Source organism: Torulaspora delbrueckii, chromosome 1 (genome assembly GCF_000243375.1).
Source record: "Torulaspora delbrueckii CBS 1146 chromosome 1, complete genome".
Taxonomy (NCBI): domain Eukaryota; kingdom Fungi; phylum Ascomycota; class Saccharomycetes; order Saccharomycetales; family Saccharomycetaceae; genus Torulaspora; species Torulaspora delbrueckii.
Window position 1 is genome coordinate 748,084 of NC_016501.1, and position 18,906 is coordinate 766,989.

General features: G+C 41.4%; 11 protein-coding genes and 1 non-coding gene across 12 annotated transcripts; 6 read left to right on the top strand and 6 right to left on the bottom strand.

Moving 5' to 3' along the window:
• Window positions 1–25: 25 nt before the first annotated feature.
• SSN2 (Ssn2p) lies at window positions 26–4,030 on the bottom strand (the record flags this gene model as incomplete). The annotated part of the gene is made up of 1 exon (XM_003678917.1): window positions 26–4,030. The coding sequence occupies one exon, from the start codon at window positions 4,028–4,030 to the stop codon at window positions 26–28; it is 4,005 nt and encodes a 1,334-aa protein (XP_003678965.1).
• A 308-nt stretch (window positions 4,031–4,338) lies between these two features.
• HYR1 (peroxiredoxin HYR1) lies at window positions 4,339–4,824 on the bottom strand (the record flags this gene model as incomplete). The annotated part of the gene is made up of 1 exon (XM_003678918.1): window positions 4,339–4,824. One exon carries the CDS (start codon window positions 4,822–4,824, stop codon window positions 4,339–4,341), a length of 486 nt encoding a protein of 161 aa, XP_003678966.1.
• A 395-nt stretch (window positions 4,825–5,219) lies between these two features.
• TDEL0A04240 (putative hydrolase) lies at window positions 5,220–7,553 on the top strand (the record flags this gene model as incomplete). The annotated part of the gene is made up of 1 exon (XM_003678919.1): window positions 5,220–7,553. The coding sequence occupies one exon, from the start codon at window positions 5,220–5,222 to the stop codon at window positions 7,551–7,553; it is 2,334 nt and encodes a 777-aa protein (XP_003678967.1).
• Window positions 7,554–7,701: 148 nt separating this feature from the next.
• Window positions 7,702–7,774, bottom strand: TDEL0Atrna6K. Its single transcript has one exon. It is a non-coding gene; the product is annotated as a tRNA-Lys (tRNA).
• A 721-nt stretch (window positions 7,775–8,495) lies between these two features.
• TDEL0A04250 (sugar porter family MFS transporter) lies at window positions 8,496–10,217 on the top strand (the record flags this gene model as incomplete). The annotated part of the gene is made up of 1 exon (XM_003678920.1): window positions 8,496–10,217. One exon carries the CDS (start codon window positions 8,496–8,498, stop codon window positions 10,215–10,217), a length of 1,722 nt encoding a protein of 573 aa, XP_003678968.1.
• Window positions 10,218–10,423: 206 nt separating this feature from the next.
• Window positions 10,424–11,248, top strand: ECM11 (Ecm11p; the record flags this gene model as incomplete). Its single annotated transcript, XM_003678921.1, has 1 exon — window positions 10,424–11,248. One exon carries the CDS (start codon window positions 10,424–10,426, stop codon window positions 11,246–11,248), a length of 825 nt encoding a protein of 274 aa, XP_003678969.1.
• Window positions 11,249–11,349: 101 nt separating this feature from the next.
• Window positions 11,350–11,950, bottom strand: RPS17B (40S ribosomal protein eS17; the record flags this gene model as incomplete). Its single annotated transcript, XM_003678922.1, has 2 exons — window positions 11,350–11,757; window positions 11,948–11,950. 2 exons carry the CDS (start codon window positions 11,948–11,950, stop codon window positions 11,350–11,352), a joined length of 411 nt encoding a protein of 136 aa, XP_003678970.1.
• A 513-nt stretch (window positions 11,951–12,463) lies between these two features.
• Window positions 12,464–13,771, top strand: ADA2 (chromatin-binding transcription regulator ADA2; the record flags this gene model as incomplete). Its single annotated transcript, XM_003678923.1, has 1 exon — window positions 12,464–13,771. The coding sequence occupies one exon, from the start codon at window positions 12,464–12,466 to the stop codon at window positions 13,769–13,771; it is 1,308 nt and encodes a 435-aa protein (XP_003678971.1).
• Window positions 13,772–13,783: 12 nt separating this feature from the next.
• Window positions 13,784–15,106, bottom strand: UTP6 (snoRNA-binding rRNA-processing protein UTP6; the record flags this gene model as incomplete). The annotated part of the gene is made up of 1 exon (XM_003678924.1): window positions 13,784–15,106. The coding sequence occupies one exon, from the start codon at window positions 15,104–15,106 to the stop codon at window positions 13,784–13,786; it is 1,323 nt and encodes a 440-aa protein (XP_003678972.1).
• Window positions 15,107–15,304: 198 nt separating this feature from the next.
• On the top strand, window positions 15,305–16,161 carry YML6 (mitochondrial 54S ribosomal protein uL4m; the record flags this gene model as incomplete). The annotated part of the gene is made up of 2 exons (XM_003678925.1): window positions 15,305–15,331; window positions 15,397–16,161. The coding sequence occupies 2 exons, from the start codon at window positions 15,305–15,307 to the stop codon at window positions 16,159–16,161; spliced, it is 792 nt and encodes a 263-aa protein (XP_003678973.1).
• Window positions 16,162–16,589: 428 nt separating this feature from the next.
• Window positions 16,590–17,187, top strand: RPS18A (40S ribosomal protein uS13; the record flags this gene model as incomplete). Its single annotated transcript, XM_003678926.1, has 2 exons — window positions 16,590–16,639; window positions 16,794–17,187. 2 exons carry the CDS (start codon window positions 16,590–16,592, stop codon window positions 17,185–17,187), a joined length of 444 nt encoding a protein of 147 aa, XP_003678974.1.
• Window positions 17,188–17,358: 171 nt separating this feature from the next.
• On the bottom strand, window positions 17,359–18,351 carry TDEL0A04320 (homeobox domain-containing protein; the record flags this gene model as incomplete). Its single annotated transcript, XM_003678927.1, has 1 exon — window positions 17,359–18,351. One exon carries the CDS (start codon window positions 18,349–18,351, stop codon window positions 17,359–17,361), a length of 993 nt encoding a protein of 330 aa, XP_003678975.1.
• Window positions 18,352–18,906: the final 555 nt, after the last annotated feature.

An 18,906-nucleotide genomic window follows, 5' to 3' on the forward strand; every position in this document is an offset into this window, starting at 1 on the left:
ACTCTTGTATGTACGAAAACCTGCATCATTTTTTGACTGCCAAGACATGCCAAGGTATATGTGCGTTCTCGCCGTTAGAAACTCCGAACCAGGAGCTCAATGCTCCTAGATTTCTAAACTCTCGAAGTATTGTTTCGAGAAGTTTGGTACTGTCGGAATGAGGGCAATTGAGAAGGTTAACTTCAAACTTATCAACAATTGAGTCACCGGCGGATCTTTTGAATTTCATAAGTGCTCCGCTTTTTATGGCACATCTATGCTGAGAATTAGTTAGAGGAAAACAGCTTTCAAATATGACACCATGAACATCTTGTGCGATATCTCTGATTTCATAATCATCCAACCGTCTAGGATCGACTTTTCGAGTAAGTTCTTGATTCTCATAGAGAGGTTTGAAAGTTGGGTACATTTTATCCTCATCAAAGAATGATATTTTTGTGTCATCATCGACACAAACCACGGCCAGGTGGATTGCTTTGCCTGATAAACGTCTCCAGTTCATCAGCTCGTCATCTGGTAGCACACCATTCAACCTTGTCAGGATCAAGCATATCTTCCCAAATTTCTTGGCGGAGAGATGCAGGGCCAAGCCCCATATCTCGTTGCATGCTTCATCGAATCTGGTCTTTGAGGTTCCGACATACCACTGTTTTATCAAACTCTCGTTGCCGCTGCTATCTGAGAATGCAGCAAAAACCCATTCTTTGTCCACACTGCGCGCATAGGCCAGATGAATGTAGGTGTCATAGCCGATGGCTGCTGTCCCAGCACTTTGTTGTAAAGTCCTGAACGTCACCTTCTCTGGGAGCTTGTGCGCAATTGATGTAAACTTTACCGTCTTTGGAGGTAAAATATTGTACACGCTAACGCACAGGTTGTTGTAGTCATCCACAGAAGTAAGAGGGCTTCTGATGAAGTCCATCAGTACCACTTTCAGGTATATTTGGGCATTGGGTATTTTTGAGGTTACCTCATTATGGATAATTTCAAACTTCGCCACCTTTGACGTAAGTTCTTCTAACTTGTAACATTCAATCGGTAAAAGTATCATTACCGGGACGTCTTTACCTGCGTTCTTGTTTGTAGAACAGTAGGTCACTATCTGGGCGGCAAGTAATAGAAGCCTGCTCTTATCAAAGTCCGGTAATTGCATTAGACCTTGACTGTCATCGCTTGTTAGCTTTAAAAGCTCACAGAACCCGAATTCGTATCCAATGTAAGTCTGGCATAGAGTAGACACAAAGCTTAAACAATCCTCTGCGTACGAAGTAGTCAACATCAAGAACCTGAAATTTTTAATACCCTTGGCAGGCTTGACATTCAAAAACTTGCTGAACACTTGAGAGTCGGCACTCATGTTCATCATGCTATGATGTTTCTTCACATATATTGAAGGCTCCTTGATTGTCGAGAGACTGGAAATTAATTCGTTGCCATGAACTCTTGAGAAGGAACTAAAAAGCTCACGAATTGTCTCCGCAATAAGGCCTTTCTGGCAATCTTTCAGACCAGAATTGAGTATTTGAGGTTTTCCAAAGCCATTGAAAATGTTGTAATCAAATACAACCTGCTCGGCGAGAATTGCTAGAATATATTGATCATTTTTGGTAATGGTGACCGTTGGGTTGGAGCAGGAGAAAACACTGGGCATCGAGGAAAGAGGCATGTGTCTAAGCAAAAAAGGTAAACTACTAGAAGACTCTGGTAATAACGAAACATTTGCTGGAGTTGTTTCGGGAACACCGCTGTCACTTTCCGGAAGGTTGGACGAATTAGTGCCGCCCGTCAGATATCCTCTGCTCAGAAAGGAATACCGATCATTCTTAGCCTGAGCTGATGGGATTGACCCACCTCCAGAAGTTATTAGAGGGTCGCTCTGGCCCATTTCCTGGTTATTTATTTTCCATATGCCATTTGAAGTTTCTTTAATTAGTTCACCAGTACCAGGTATATTTGATGGCAAGAGGTCGACTTTATTAACGTTCGGTGGGACGGAATCCAACGGGGCTTGAATACTGGAGTAAAGATTATACTGGGCGTCCCTTAAATTATTTTCAGACGATATCGCTTCAGGTTTGATGTTAAGATCATCGAAATCAACTGACGACTCGCTCTCATCTTCGGAACTTGATATGTCCGCTGTCGAAACATCAAATTTGAGGGACTCTTCGTGCTGCGACGGGCTGAATGAAAACTTTCCTCCATTTTTATATTTATTGTCAACGTTATTCTCGATAATTGGATTGAAATTCAATGGTGCAAAAACACTTTTCCTTCTGTCCTTTGGGGTTTCAACAGGAAGTGGAGCACCAGGATCCATGTAAAGTGGGCTATTAGATAATGTCATCTCCTCCATCGGTATATCCAGATACTTTCTCTTCATAGATGATCGTTTTGATGGCTGAATCCTAAGTTCGGCCTCATTCTCGAGGAAGAAAGCACCACTTTTAGAGGTGGTACTCCTACTACCATCTTCGTCATCCGACATACCGAACATGTCTTCAGTAATTTCATCTGTGCCGGCCTTTCCTGGAGTGAAGCTTTTAGACTCACCGGGGTTGGCTGAAGACTGACTACTTTCACCAAATAAATTATCATCTTCCTCTTCTTCTTCCTCGCCAAAAAGCTCTTTATCGACAACCGAGTCGCTACAAGCGCCATCTTCAATCATTCCATCGCTTGGTTGACTTGGGGAAACTGTCTTCGGGATTGGCTCTCGATCGTTGAGACAACGTTTGAGATTAAGAGTCACATCAGATTTCACTGGAGTTAACTCAAAACCATTGGTCAGCCCTCTTCTATCACTAAACTCATTTTCATTGATCGATGGGGTTGTTAAACCAGCAACTCCTGCAAATGTTTCGCTGGAACCGGGAAGGGCCTTATCAAATGTAGAGTAAGAGGGTGACGATACGCGAGGGCTTATCTTTGGCGCTACATTATCGTTGGCACTTTGAGAACTCCACGCTGGATTCTTGTAAAAATGCTGAAATTGCTCCGTGTAACCGCCACCAGAGCTCAACGGGTTGGTTCCCAATGAGTTTCCTAAAGCCCCACCTGAACTGCTTGGTGTGCGGTATGCAGATGTTTGCTTCAACTGATTGAAATCATCGATAACATCAAACGCCTCGTGTAAGTCATGACATGAAAGATCACCATCCGATTGATCTTTGGCGTCTAATGCAGTCTGAGCGAAACAAAGGCTGAGAGGCCAAGTTATCGTCCTGGTGTCTAAAGGTGGATCCATGTAAGCAGCAATGTTTGGTGTATAGCCATTGAGATGATTCAGGTTTGGGATCACTTTTACCCATTGCACTTCGTTCTTGTCCGGTAGCTCTATTCCATGAGAGATAAAGAGAGTTTTCAACAGAATCTCAGCGTTCTTGGGTGGGTTAACGAGACATTGCTTGTCGCTTGAAGAAAGGTACATTCTTATGCCTGAAGGGGCCAAATATAGTGCGTGACGTCGCAGGAAAGATTCATTGATGTTCTCCACCGTTAGCGGGAGTAGTTGAAGATTCTTAGTAGAAATTGTAATCGCCAAATCACCATTTTCAAATAAATGGGGTTCTAATTGTAGAATTTGGCTTTGTTTCATACCCTCTAAGGATATACATGCATTCCCAAATGGAACCAGCTTGTTACATGCTTTAGCGGTCAAATTAATGTATAACATCCTTCGAAGTGCTTTCAAGAACAGTGCATAATGAGGTGGCAAATTAGGTTTGGAATAATGAGCTGTAAATTGACCACTCTTATCAAGTGTAGTGACATCATCACCTGTGGCACTTAACTTTGGAGGTGTTGGGACGGGATCATCGTTGATACTAAAACACCACAATTCCCTTGAAAGTAAAGCAACCAAGTTTCTCGAGCTCTGCTTCCTCAAATAAAGTTCCATTTGAATGGACCATTGATCATCCTGCTTCTTCGGTACATATTGGTGATAGTTGATCTTTTCAATACTTTCGATCTTGTAGAAGCTCGACAGGAGATCCTCCAGCCTATACATCGAACAATCGTTCGACATAGGTGCCCAAGTCAGTTTGAAGTAGTAACGGCTATCTAAAGGATTGGCCTTTACTGTAATGAAGCCTTAAGTTGAATGTCCGAGACCCTTCGCTTTTTTCAGAGTTCGTCTGACTATATGAGATTAAAGATCAACAATGTTGAGTCCAATTGGCACCTGGCTGCTTACTCCTTGGGCAAATTGATCACTCTTGTGACTTTATCTACTTGGAAGCCTAAAAGCTAGAATTTAAATGCCCATCTGGACGCTTATACAGTGCGAGGAAAGCTAATTAATCTATAGAACATCTTTAATCGACTCGCAGACGATTAAGCCTTGAGCAAATCGGCAATCGCGGAGTCCAACGAAGACGGCTTGGTCAAAGATGAGTATCTTTGCTGAACAACACCCTTCTTATCAACCAAGAATTTCTCAAAGTTCCATTTGATACCTCTGAAACCTAGCAAGCCTGACTTTTGAGACTTTAGATATTCGTAGACAGGGTCTGCATTCCCACCATTCACATCAACTTTCTTCAACACAGGGAAACTGACACCGTAGTTCAACTGACAGAACTGGCCAATTTCCTCATCACTGCCAGGTTCCTGGCTCCCAAACTGGTTGCAAGGGAATCCAAGAACGACTAGACCCTGGTCCTTGTATTTTTTGTAAAGAGCCTCCAATTCCTCATATTGTGGAGTGAATCCACATTTCGATGCAACGTTGACGATCAAGACCACCTTGCCCTCCAACTGAGAGAACGGAAATGGCTCACCTTTCTTGTCCTTTGGACTCAATTTGTAGAATTCAGACATCTGTGGTTTCTTGGTTACGTATGATGGGAACAAATGGCAGCTTATCGCCTTTGAGGTTGGTGTTTATGATATTAATTTTTCGCTTGTAACCTGCATAAGCCGTTACAAAATGATGACCAAGACAACCATTTTAGAGTGATATCTTCAAAAATAATACATCGGCCTGCTAAAACCCGGCCGCAGTGAGTATGTAATGTGCCTTAACGGTTTATACCTCTATTGTACTTTTGTGCTGTCTTGAGTCATCTTGGATTTTTATCGAGTCTTGTAGATCTCAAGAAAAACGGTCTTTGTTTCAGAAGCGTATATAGTACAGGAAACAGCCACTAGGTCATAGCGGGTATTGCTGGTTTGTATGGGCTCGCTTGGGTTCAAACTGTTAATATTGAGATAATATGAGACCGTGGGAGAAACGTAGATCGGATGATGGACTACTTTTGTTCGACGATACACAAAGCTTGGGGATTGGAGATTTGTATAGGTACAAAATTACTGTGGATAAATCAAAGTTGGAAGAAGAAGGTATTTCGACAGATGTGCTGTTCGTGAGGGTCAAGAATAAAGAGAGCGCTTTGTTGAGGCCAGTTTACTTGACTGGTCCTTATGCGTGCTATGTAGATGTTAGACCGCACAACTACGATGAGAACAAAAAGTTTGAAGGCGATGAAAAGATTCAGTTTACTAGTGACTTGAGACCAGATGAACATTTCAAGGCAAAACTGTATTTGAACGAAAACTCTAGGAGGGAAGATGGATTGTATTCGTGGACCGTTGATGTTTTATCGCAAGTCAGCGTTACTTCGCTTCCCAAAGTTGAATATGGAATTAGGATCGGTACTACGAAGGCTGCCAGTAAACACGTACCAGACGTCAGTCCAGTAAAAGGATTTGAGATTGATGTAAAAGACACTGACACACTGTGGAACTTGCCTCCGAAATTTCCGACCAAACCGGTTCACTTGGTGATCGTAACTCATGGTATATTTTCCAATATTGGTTGTGATATGCTTTATATCAAGGATAAGATTGAAGAGAAAACATTTCCAATGGACGAAAGTATTAATCCCAACATTGTTGTCAGAGGTTGTATGGATAATATGGGGAAATCCGCGAGAGGTGTCAGGTATCTGGGGAGCAGAGTTGGTAAATTTGTTATAAGCACCGTTGATCTGTTGAATCAGATTTATAAAGTGGATAAAATCTCATTTATCGGCCACTCGCTTGGAGGTCCCACACAGGCAATGGCTCTTCATTACATTGCGGTTAAAAGACCCGATATATTTGATGCTCAGACCGGTGTAAAGCCCATAAACTTTATCGCGTTGGCTAGTCCCTTTCTTGGAGTCGTTGGTGACTTTCCGCGGTACGTTTCGTTGGCTCTTGATGTAGGGGCCCTGGGGGTTACTGGTAGGGATTTGACTCTAAGGCACACTCCAGTTTTTTTCAGAAATGGGCTGGGTGGTTCAAGGGGTCCCAGTCGACTTCATAAGTTGATCCTGGAGGCGCTGCCCCAATCACCGGCATTGGCCGTTCTTGAGAGGTTAGTTCACAGGACACTCTATGCGAATGTTTTGCATGATGGTATTGTGCCGCTGAGAACGGCAGCTCTCCTCTACTTGGACTGGAAAAGTTTAGCCAAAGTTCATGAGATTCGTAAACAAAAAGCGAAGGCATTGAACGATGGTGATGCTGCTTTGAAAAAAATCCCAAAACCACCTGCCTCTTACACAAGTTCGTCGTCTGACCAATCCTCGGATACAAATACCACTAAACTAAACCACAACTTTCCTAATGGGTTCAGTTCCGCGCAAGACCTCGCTGAAAGCGGTCGTGCTTCAACTCCCAATGACGACACAGAGATAACGATTGGCAGTTCTTTCAGTGCTGATGATGAAAAAGTAGACTCGCGTGTGGAAAATGGTAATGGAATTGCTCAGGCAAACAGTGTTGAACATGATAACGGCAGTAAAGAAAAGGTTGACAGACATGGAAACGTTCAGGCAGATGGTGTTGAACATGGTATTGAAAATGGCAAGAACAACAGTGAAGAAAAGGTCGACAGGCATGGAAACGTTCAGGCAGATGGTGTTGAAAATGGCAAGAACGGCAGTAATGAAGAAGTTGACAAACATGGAAGTGATAATAAAGCTTCTATCGGTGAAATCCCAGTCGAAAGCATGGACAAGAAAGCTGCGTTGCAATGGTTAATGCCTCAGGGACTTTCGAAGGGGAATAGACATGCCAAATATTTCCGAACCCAAACAATGGAGATGGGCACTGGATCTGCAGAAGTCCATGGGAGGCATAAAGAGGAAAAACAGTTTGTTCCACCACCAAATGCATCCACCGTTATGGCCGCGATCTCTGTTATCACGGCTCCTATTCCCACTCAGGAATATATCAAGGATCCGAGCATACGTACTGATGCTATTGTCCATGACAAAATTTATCATCCCAGTGAGCTGCCGCCTCCGCATTACACCAATAGACCTTTCATAAAGAAAGTAATCTACCCTAATGAGTCGAACAACAGACATCAGGAGCGCATAGCAAGAATGTGGCAAGAAACGATGACGTGGAGAAAGGTTCTGGTGGACCTTAAGCCCGATTCTCATAATAATATAAATGTTAGGCGGAGGTTCACTAATTTATTCGGCAACGTAGCGATAGCGGATATGGTGGAAACGCATTTCGGCGAAGAAGCTTGCCAAAAATATGCAGTGTTCTAAATTATTATCTAATAAACTGCCACGTAGAAACTAATGATAATTTAATGCTTAATAATTTAAATCGAATGCAAATTTGCAAAACATTCTGTTAGATCAGAGAATGGGTCATTATTGTAGCAGAGTAAATTCCTCGTAAAATAAAAAATTAAGCCCTGTAGGGGGCTCGAACCCCTAACCTTGTGATTAAGAGTCACACGCGCTACCGATTGCGCCAACAAGGCTCTTATTTGTTGATGATTACTAGTAACACCTAGATTCATTCAGGCTTGAAAAGGTCAGGGGATTTTATCTTCACTTCCAAACTTCGATGATATTCCAAGTTATAGATCGTTCCTGATGTTGTTAAGTCGCACAGGTAAACCACTGCCCTAGTCGTCCTACCAATTCGATACGTCTATGATGTCTCATAAGAAGCTAGCATCAAGATTTTCCTGAAATCGAGGGAACATTCTGAGATGGCGATTATGAGATTAGGTCGAGATCAATTATTATGATACTATCATGCTTATTTGGGAGTCGCCATATCTATGAGGTTTCGAGTCAAAATAGTATTTAATATTTCCCTACCTCAACCACTAGTTTTGACAAGATTATATACCGTTGAAATCTGGTTTATGGCGTAAATGAGAACTGAGAACTCAATTAGATGTATCCCCTTCAAAGAGAGAACTGCATTAGTGAAACTATCTCCAGAAAGCTTTTGCGCTACAAATTGAGATTTTCTCGTGATTCAGCTATTTGGTGACATGATATAAATGAGAAACATATTGGAGAAACTTGATCGATAATCACCAAAGGGAAATCGAGAGAAATAGTATCGATCTGTTTCCCCATAAAATAAAGACTTCTCTTTCCCAGTGATACGATATAAAAATGTACCAAATTTGACAGGAATGGATCTCTAATGTTTTATCAATTACCGTCTGTGACCCAATAAATCGAATGATGTCCCAAGATACTATTACTCGTAGTAGTACTTCTGTCCCTGTCAGCAGGGAAAAAATCATGGAGCCATTATATGCTAGCTCCTGTGCATCGACCCCACCAGACAAAGTAACTTCAAATGAGCCGGAGTATTCAAGTGCTCTGAATCCCGTGGGTGGAATCCCCGAGAAACCTCTCAAGGAATACATTACAGTGATGTTTATGTGTTTGATGATCGCATTCGGCGGGTTCGTCTTCGGTTGGGATACTGGTACGATTTCCGGTTTCGTTAACCATACCGATTTCATTGTAAGATTTGGCCAATTTGATCCGGCAAGGCAATCTTTTTATCTATCTGATGTCAGAATAGGTCTAATCGTGTCCATTTTCAATATTGGTTGTGCGCTGGGTGGTTTAACATTGAGCCATCTTGGTGATATTTATGGTCGTCGCATTGGCTTAATGGTCGTGGTTTTGGTGTACGTTGTTGGGATCATTATTCAAATTTCTTCAACTGACTTATGGTATCAATATTTTATTGGGAGAATTGTGTCCGGACTTGGTGTTGGTGCTATTGCTGTTCTTTCGCCTGCTTTAATTTCTGAAATTTCACCTAAACATTTGAGAGGTACCTGCGTCTCCTTTTATCAATTAATGATTACGTTGGGTATCTTCTTGGGTTACTGCACTAATTATGGTACCAAAAGGTATACCAACTCTATTCAATGGAGACTTCCTTTGGGACTGTGCTTTGCATGTGCCATCTTTATGATTGTCGGTATGCTGTTAGTGCCAGAGTCTCCACGGTACTTGGTGGAAAAGGAAAGGCTTGATGAAGCTAGAATATCCTTGGCTAAATCCAATAAATTACCAGTCGACGACCCAGGTGTTGCATTTGAATTAGAGCTCATCACAGCGGGCGTTGAAGCAGAAAGGCTTGCGGGGAATGCTACTTGGAGCGAGTTATTCTCTAGAAAGGGTAAAATCTTACAACGTGTGGTGATGGGTGTCATGATTCAATCCTTACAGCAATTGACTGGTAATAACTATTTTTTTTACTATGGTACTACGATTTTCAACGCTGTTGGTTTGGAGGATTCTTTCCAAACCTCGATAATCCTAGGGCTCGTTAATTTCCTATCAACCTTTGTCAGTTTATGGGTCGTAGACAGATTTGGCCGCCGTAAATGTCTGTTGTGGGGTTCCGCCTCCATGGCAGCATGTTTTGTCGTATTTGCATCTGTCGGTGTCACAAGTTTATGGCCGAACGGAAGAGACCAGCCATCTTCAAAAGGTGCTGGTAACGCCATGATTGTTTTTACCTGTTTTTTCATCTTCTGTTTTGCAACAACTTGGGCACCAATTGCATACGTGATTGTCGCTGAAAGCTATCCATTGCGAGTCAAGAACCGTGCAATGGCTATCGCTGTTGGCTCTAACTGGATATGGGGGTTTGTCATTGCATTCTTCACTCCATTCATTACTAGTGCCATTAATTTTTACTATGGCTACGTGTTCATGGGTTGTTTGGTATTTTCCTTCTTCTATGTTTTCTTTTGCGTTTGTGAGACTAAAGGTTTGACCCTCGAAGAGGTAAATGAGATGTACGAAGAAGGTGTCTTACCTTGGAAATCTGTGAACTGGGTGCCAAGAAAGATGAGAGTTTTGGAAGATAACGTTGAGGTAGTTCACATCGATGGAGTGAGTTTTCTGCCTAGTGCCTCTCCCAAACTATACTAGACACGAACTATATTTTTATTTTATTCTATATCAACATTACTACCTAAATAATATCCACATTTTCAATGGATTGGTTCATGAAGACAGATCTTTATGAAATTGTATATGCGTGAATCTGGCAGTTCGCGCTTGAAAACCTTAAAGTTGATGAGTCCGAACTAAAAGATAATTTACACCAAACTTGTAAGACATAAGAACTGAACAGGATGACTTCGATCAAGTCTGAACCTCACAGTGATACTCCCTTGACGTTTTCCAATGTTCAAAATGACCTTGGTGTCCAGTCAAGAGATTTAGATGGGAAGGCGGCAAACGCCACGTCAGATAGCCGCCCAGCTCTGGGTTCCAAGAAAGTGAACGTTGCAATCGGTAAAAAAGAGCCCAGTAAAGAGCTGAAGAAGCATATCTTTGAAGAGTTTCTGCTGAGTCCAGGACGGGTGGGAACTGCGACTGCAAGTTCTTACTCATCAAAGGATAAACCATTGGTTAAGCAAGAACCAGAGTACTCGAAAGGGTTGATCCACGAAGGTACAGAGACACCTATCAAAAGGCAAACCAATGTTGTTGAAGCTGCAAATAGCAGTAAGAAGAAGAAACTGAATACAGCAGAGAAATTCAAGAAAGTGATCCCGGCTAATGATATCATGGACACAACCAGGCAACAGTTCGAGAACCCCGGATTATACTCTCCGATCAGGAAACTGTTATATGAATCAAATAAAGACTATGGGAAAACATCTGACCAGCATCTCTTTCGAGACCTGGAGCATGAATCAGAAAGGAATTTTTGCCAAGAAGCATCCAGGTGGCCCATGGTCGAGTGGATTGAACACGGGCAGGTGTTGCTAAAAGAACATACAAATTTGATCGGACAACTGGTACAACAAAGAATCGAATTAAGTCATAAGTTCCAGGCCATCACTACAATCATCAATGAACGTGCGGAAGCTCTCAATAATCAAGGTGAAATTCTTGATGAAAAGATGATTAAGATTGAAAACCTCGGAAAAGAGATCCTAGATATAATTTAGGCTGTATGTTCTCTTACTTGCTAAGGATAAATCAATGATTATTTCGTTGGTTGATGTTATTTATTTAACTGTACACAAAAAAGACTCTAGGTGTAACACACTTAGATTCTTCTTCTGAAACGTCTTTCTCTTTGAGCAGAAACGCTGGTGACAGATAATGGCAATTTCAAACCCAAAGACTTAACCAAGTCAGCGGTTTGGTTGTCAACATTCAAGACACCCTTGGAGTGTTCCAAGTCCAAAGCAGAGACTTCTGGAACGTATTGGTCCTTTCTCTCTCTTTCTTCTTCTTGCAACTTGAAAGAGATACCTCTAACTGGACCCTTTTGAATTCTCTTCATCAAATGGGTAGTGTAACCAGCAATCTTGTTTCTCAATCTCTTAGATTGGATGGTGGCGATTTCATCACACAATCTCTTGTTGACTTGGAAATCCATAGTCAACTTTGGATAGTAACGCTCAATCAAAGCCTTGGAAGCACGCTTGACGGTCTTAGTTCTAACTCTACCCTGTTAAAATCCATGCGATAAGCAATGAAAATGTTAGTAAAACGTTCTCAAACTGGTTTCAAACATGCCGAATCATCACAGGAGTCATTTCAGTATCACAGCTCTTTCTTCCATGAATTATATCATAATCTCTAGTATTCCACTGGCTCTCTTCGAATCAATCGGCTATTTCATAGGCTCATTAACGTACCATTTTGTATTGCTATTCTCGAGGTTATTGAATACTTTAACGCACAATATGGCAATTTACAACTTGTAATTCATTTGATTAGCTCAGTTCTGGTATGATGATTGATCCTGAGTACTGTCCAGAACGATACCAAGCTCGCCGTCCTTCCAGGCTAGGCCCAGACTAGTCCCAGTACAGGCAAGCCCAGACCAGCGTGTCCGAGCCTAGCTAGACACGACCTCTCCTTCCAGCTTAGCTACCTTCCAGCCTAGCTGGGCAGACCTCGCTTTGGCATCGACGCAGAAAATTTCAACTTTTTCAGAATTTTTCAAAATTTTTCAAAATTTCAGAAATTTTGAGGTTGTTTGGATTTTGTCAAACAGTCATACGAAGTTTAGATCTCCTTATACGGATATGGCGTCAATCTTTAATGAATAATACCAATATTGACGATTGCATAATATAGATTGGTAAATAAGGTTGGTCGCGAAGGGTTACAGCATATCGGGCTCTTGTGAGTATATTGAGCAGTGTGGGATGTCGAAATTTCATTGCGATGCCTGTTTCTCTGACTGTAATAATAGAGTAAGGATTTCATGTGCAGAATGTCCGGAATACGATTTATGTGTACCATGTTTCTCTCAAGGTTCATATAATGGTAATCATTTACCTTCTCATGACTATCGAATTATAGAGACAAATTGGCATCCTATTTTATGTGAAGACTGGGGAGCAGATGAAGAATTGGCATTAATTAAGGGAAGTCAAAGTCTTGGATTGGGTAATTGGCAAGATGTAGCAGACCACGTTGGAAGTAGAGATAAAGAAGGAGTTGCAGAACATTATATGAAATACTACATTTATAGTGAATTTTACCCTATACCGGATATCACTAAGGATCTGAAAGTGGATCGAGAAGAATTCATGGAAGAAAGGAAGAAGAGGATCGAGAGATTTAGAGAAAAACCTTTGGAACCTTCAAGAAAGCCAGTGGCTTCGGTACCTAGTTGTCATGAAGTACAAGGATTTATGCCCGGCAGATTGGAGTTTGAAACGGAGTTTGAGAATGAGGCTGAAGGTCCAGTAAAAGATATGGTTTTTGAACCTGATGACCAACCGTTAGATATAGAGCTTAAGTTGATTATTTTGGACATTTACAATTCGAGATTGACTACTAGAGCTGAGAAAAAGAGGGTGCTATTCGAGAATGGTCTTATGGAGTATAGGCGGCTACAAGGCATTGATAAGAGAAGGACCAAAGAGGCTAAGGACCTCTTCAATGCGATAAAACCGCTGGCGAATTTGATGACTGCACAGGATTTTGACGAGTTTAGCCGAGATATCTTAGAGGAACTTCGTTGTAGAACAAGGATACGTCAATTGCAAGAGTGGAGAAGTAACGGGATTACCACGATGGAGGCTGGGCTGAAATATGAGCGCGATAAACAACTCAGGATTTCTGCCCTCGAAAGATTTGGCTCTTCAAATAACATGACGGTTAATGGTAATGCCATAAATGGTAGACATAGAGCTACTACTGCGCATAGAAATAATGCTGATTATTCGCAGAATTATAATGAAAGTGCGGGGAGAAAGAAAAACATGACGGCAAGTGAAATACAACATAGTACTGATTTTGGTCTTCTGTCGCCTGATGAACAACAATTGTGCATACAGTTGAAGATTCTACCGAAACCATATTTCGCTATAAAAGAACTCTTGTTTCGCGAACTTCTGCGAAGTGGTGGAGCGCTAAGAAAGAAGAATTGTAGAGACTTGCTCAATATTGAACCTGCAAAAGCAAATAAGATTTACGATTTCTTCGAATCACAAAATTGGATTTAGTGAAATATATCTCTATAGTTTCCTTGTAATTAATTGTAAAGTGTCATACCTGGGATCATTCTCTTTGTTTAGCTTGTCGACATATGTTTCTCGTAGGTAAGCGGCGTAACGTTTTTGCAAATCTTTACTCATATCTTCATCGAGCTTATTTTTGTACGCAAAATATTTCTTGACTGAGAGCTGTAGTTGTTCAATATCCAACGACTCAACGGACATAAACCTAATATTCAATGTAGTATCCATTAGTATGACGTCAACGTAAAGCTCGGGCAATTCCTGTTGCAAAGATATGGAGCGATGATCCTTTCTCCAGTATTCCAATACATGATTTATCAAATAGTCCCTGTGTAGATCCTGGAAATGGTCAAATAATGAGATGTACTCGACAGATTTTTCGTACAAGTACCTAATTGTATCCAATGACAATTCTTTGTTCATTTGGCGGTCAGTAATGCTATAGTAACCTGTATGCTTCTTGTAATAACTTTCACTCAAAGTTTCCATACAAAGATCAAATATCGCAAGAGCGATATCACCACGCAAGGCTGGATTGGTCTCTTCGTTACCAAGCATGTTCATATCAGCTTCTGGAAATTCATTCAACTTATCCTTCATTGCGTCACCTGTAGATGGTGCTTCGATTCCATTGTCCTCTGTTGATGCCTTCTTGTCGTTCTGTTCTTTGAGCATGTCTAGCTCTTGTTCCCTTTCATTGATAAGTCCCATAACTTTCCTTCTGTTGATCAACTTGGTAATAAAGTTCAATTCGAATTTTACGTATTCGTACCACAGCTTTGGTACATCAGGGTTGAACCGCAGACCATTTTGAAATACAACTCTACAACTTTTGAAATTAGCATGAACCTCGTATTCGTATTTCGCACAACTAATCCACACTTCGACATTATTTGGATGTAATTTCAAAAGTTCATTGTAAACGTTATGAATTCTCTTGTATGACGTGCTATTACCTCTTGTCTTGAGGAAATTCAAATGCATAGCCCAAAATTTCAAGTCAGATGGGAATTTATTACAACCTCTAGTGTATATGAAGGCAATTCTTTGTTGGATGGACCAATCCGAAATACTATTTGTCTTTGTACTATCCAGTATTCTCTTTACACGTTTTGCACGTAGTTTATCAACGCTGGTCTCATAGCTGATATATTTCATATAATCACGGATCGAGGAACCTCTAGAGTTCAAACGATGTTCAAAATCAGTTCTTTTCTTCATAATTGTCGATACTTCATTCTTGGTAAACAAACCTTTATCGATTAAATCCTCCACTTCAGGAATACATTGTTCCAAATAGTATCTAGTCTTCGAAGACATCGCTAATGGATCTACGACTGATCTAGCTCAAGGTTAAATATGCGATGAGATGAGCATCTCACAGCTTATATCTTTAAAATTTTCAGAATAGTAATTACCCGTTCGGACAGCTTTTTCAAATATATTGAAGCTATGAACAACTACTAAAGAACCATCAATTAACTGTTATCAAGGCTACTATTAGACCATCTAATGGCTATGTTTAACCGTAATAGGCTATGGAAAGTATGTGGTATTACCTATCTCTAAGGAAAATCTATTTGTGTTCCCCTTACTAACTCATTTTGTAGATTGCACATGCAGTTCGATACCAATCGACCAAAGCAGCTGAGACTGTACTCCCCAATGCCGCTATCCCACCACGTTATACTCTAGCCACTGTGCGTGCATTTCCTTCATTAGAACCTCTAACGTTTGCACCAGTCCCAACTTCTGTGCTAGCAGCCCCTCTAAGAAGAGACATACTATGGCGAGCAGTAGTTTACGAAAACGACAATAAACGTGTTGGATCATCAAACCCACCAGGAAGAAGTGAAAATGGCTACTCTAGACGCAAACTTTTACCTCAAAAGGGTTCCGGTAGAGCTAGAGCCGGTGATGCAAATTCACCAACCAGACATAACGGTGCTCGCGCCCTAGCGAGAACCGCTCCAAACGACTACTCTACTGTGCTACCAAGCAAGGTATACTCCCAGGCCGTGATAAACGCCCTAAGCCATCAGTATAGAAGTGGAAACCTCTTCATAATTGGCGGAGCCAATGCACTATCAAAGACGAATGAATTGGACTTGAACGAGCTAGAATTAATACCCAGTAATACCACTGGAGATATTTTGTTTGAGAGGTTCATGAAAGAACATAAACTGCAGGGCAAGAAATTACTGTTCATCATCAGTGAACCCAGAGAAGCACTATTACAAAATACTGATCGTTTCAAGGACAAAGTCGATGTTGTTCAGCAAGAACTAGTTGATGTGAATGATTTATTGAAAGCCAAGAGAATATTCATAGAACTAGCAGCTTTGGAATACTTGACAGTAACCCATTCCCTTTAGTTGATTTGCTTACTTGTCGTTCATTTTCCATATAGATAGTCATGTAAATATACAAAATGTTGTGGGACTGTCATCCGCACACCACGACAGTTACCGAAAATCTGTGCATTATTTTTGAAAAATTATTTTTGAAATTTTTCAGGCGCGCGTGTGGTGTTGCGTGGACTCAATCTAGGCGGGCGTAGTGGCGAACTAGGCTCGGCTCCGCCTAGCGGCCCTCAGCGTAAGTTCTCATCATTCCCTTGTAGGCTCAACACCGTCCGCCTAGCTCGTAGGCTCACTCTGTTTCTACCAGGTTACGCTCCTTCGGTTGGACTACCATTCGTTTCAGCAGTATGATGAATTTGCAGATATTGAAGATATCATTGATAAACTAGCATATTATTTCAGTTATTATTGAATAGACCGTATAACGAACAAGGGTAAAGATGTCTTCTCTAGTTGTTCAAGAACAAGGTTCCTTCCAACACATTTTGCGGTATGTTTAAACCTTACAGAAATAAGCCCTCGCCAGATATACAGTGGAGTTTTCAAGAGATTTTCGAAAGTTTTAGAAGTGATATATGCCAGTAGAAGAAAGCGAGTGGATGACTTAATATTGCGTATGAATACGTTTACTAACTTTATGACAGTTTGTTGAACACCAACGTCGATGGTAACATCAAGGTCGTTTACGCTTTGACCACCATTAAGGGTGTTGGTCGTCGTTACGCCAACTTGGTTTGTAAGAAAGCCGATGTCGATTTGCACAAGAGAGCTGGTGAATTGACCCAGGAAGAATTGGAAAGAATTGTCCAAATCATGCAAAACCCAACTCAATACAAGATCCCAGCTTGGTTCCTAAACCGTCAAAGAGATGTCACTGACGGTAAGGACTACCACACTTTGGCTAACGGTGTCGAATCCAAATTGAGAGACGATTTGGAAAGATTGAAGAAGATCAGAGCTCACCGTGGTATCAGACACTTCTGGGGTTTGCGTGTTAGAGGTCAACACACCAAGACCACCGGTAGAAGAAGAGCTTAAGAAAATTGAACGATTCGTTTCCAATTTTGTACACGTATTTTTCTATAGCCATTTCAATAGCCCTTTAATTGTAAATCAATTAGTGAACCATTTCGCGAATTTAAAGATAAACAAAACTGTTAATGACTGAAATATTACAAACTCGTAAAGACAAGTATATTGAATGCTAAATTAGTGAACTAAAGTGTTATTGTTCAACTCCTGAAGTGGGATTCTCTTAGTTGGAGATCCAGATGTGTTAATGGAGTTAGCCGCCGAGCGTGGTTTACTACGGGGGCTACCGGAGCCATCGCCGTTGATCAGCTTATTTACTCTGCTATTGGGTGAAGTCTTGATGGGTGTTAAGACTTTCTTGTCTGATGTAAGGTGGAATGTGAGTGCCTGGCCTCTCTTAGAAGTTCTTGGAGGGGTTGTTTCACCACTTGTGGCTTCCGGTGTAGTGACAGCGGGTTCGGTGGGTATTTGTGCCACTGGTGTTGATTGGACAGCTCTTTGAGCAGAATTGTTTTGTCTCTTGGATGCCTGCCTTTTATTTTGGAACCAAATTTGAACAGCTTTCTCAGACATGTTACAACGTTCAGCCAATTCCTGTCTCTTACGTTTGTCGGGAGCGGGACAAGCATTGAACTCGGCCTGAAGTATATTTAGTTCCTGTGTTGAAGTTCTTCTCCTTTTACGACGTGCTAGCGGTGCATTATCGATTTTAGGCTCCTTTGTTGGGAAGGTTTCCTGAGAATGTGTTATGAATGCAAATGCTCTCTTCTTATCATTAGCAGAAGGTGTGATCACAGCTCTGGCGGCAGATAAGGGAGTTAACATATCATTCTTCCTAGCCGATTGATTGGTACTCTTTTTCTTAACGACCGGCGTTGAAGGAGTAGCAGGTTCTGCTTCTGTAAATGATTGAGTTCTAAGTTGTGGTTGTCTTGCGGGAGTATATGATCCGGTGCTGTTTGTTATCGGTACATGTCTCAATGCACTATCCACTGATTTGGGACGAGTAATACCGTTGAAACCGAGAGGAGGAAGTCTAATGGCACCTTGATCATCATTATAGAACCTGGGCTTCAAATTCTCCAATAGAGGTGAACAAGGCTCAGAATGAAGCATATTGTTATTCAATAACACGGCTAGAGATGGCAAAAGAGGCTTACCTGACATCATTTTGAAGAACAAGATCTATACCGATCTGATATCAAGACTACACTCCGCCAAATTGATCTGTCATGTTCTTATATATACATAAACATGATCAGTGTCGAACACAAAACACCATTTGAATAGATCAACAATCTGCTATCCTAATTGAGCAGTCAAATGATCGAGATCGCGTTCTGCCAGCACACAGGAACCTTGATCCCATCGCATCGTGTCCTTCCACTAATAAACTGGTCGTGAGCCTTGCCCAAACGGGCTAAGAGATTGTCGCTCCTGCACGAAATAACTAAAAAGTTATTTTCCAAGAAGGTCGCGTCGATTCCTAATAGAGACAAACTCTTGGCAAGGCTGCCTCGAACTGGATACCGCGTTTTGAAGCTCAAGACGTTCGAGAGCTTAGTTACGTTGACATTCTCGAGCTGATATTGAACGTATTGGAACTTACTAGGTTCGAATAGGTCTCACGTGATGTTAGTCTCCGGTCACGTGATGTACTCTCCCCTTCTCTCTTTCTTTCTTTCTGTAGAGAACGTAATGGGTTTGGCACGTTCTCAAAGGACT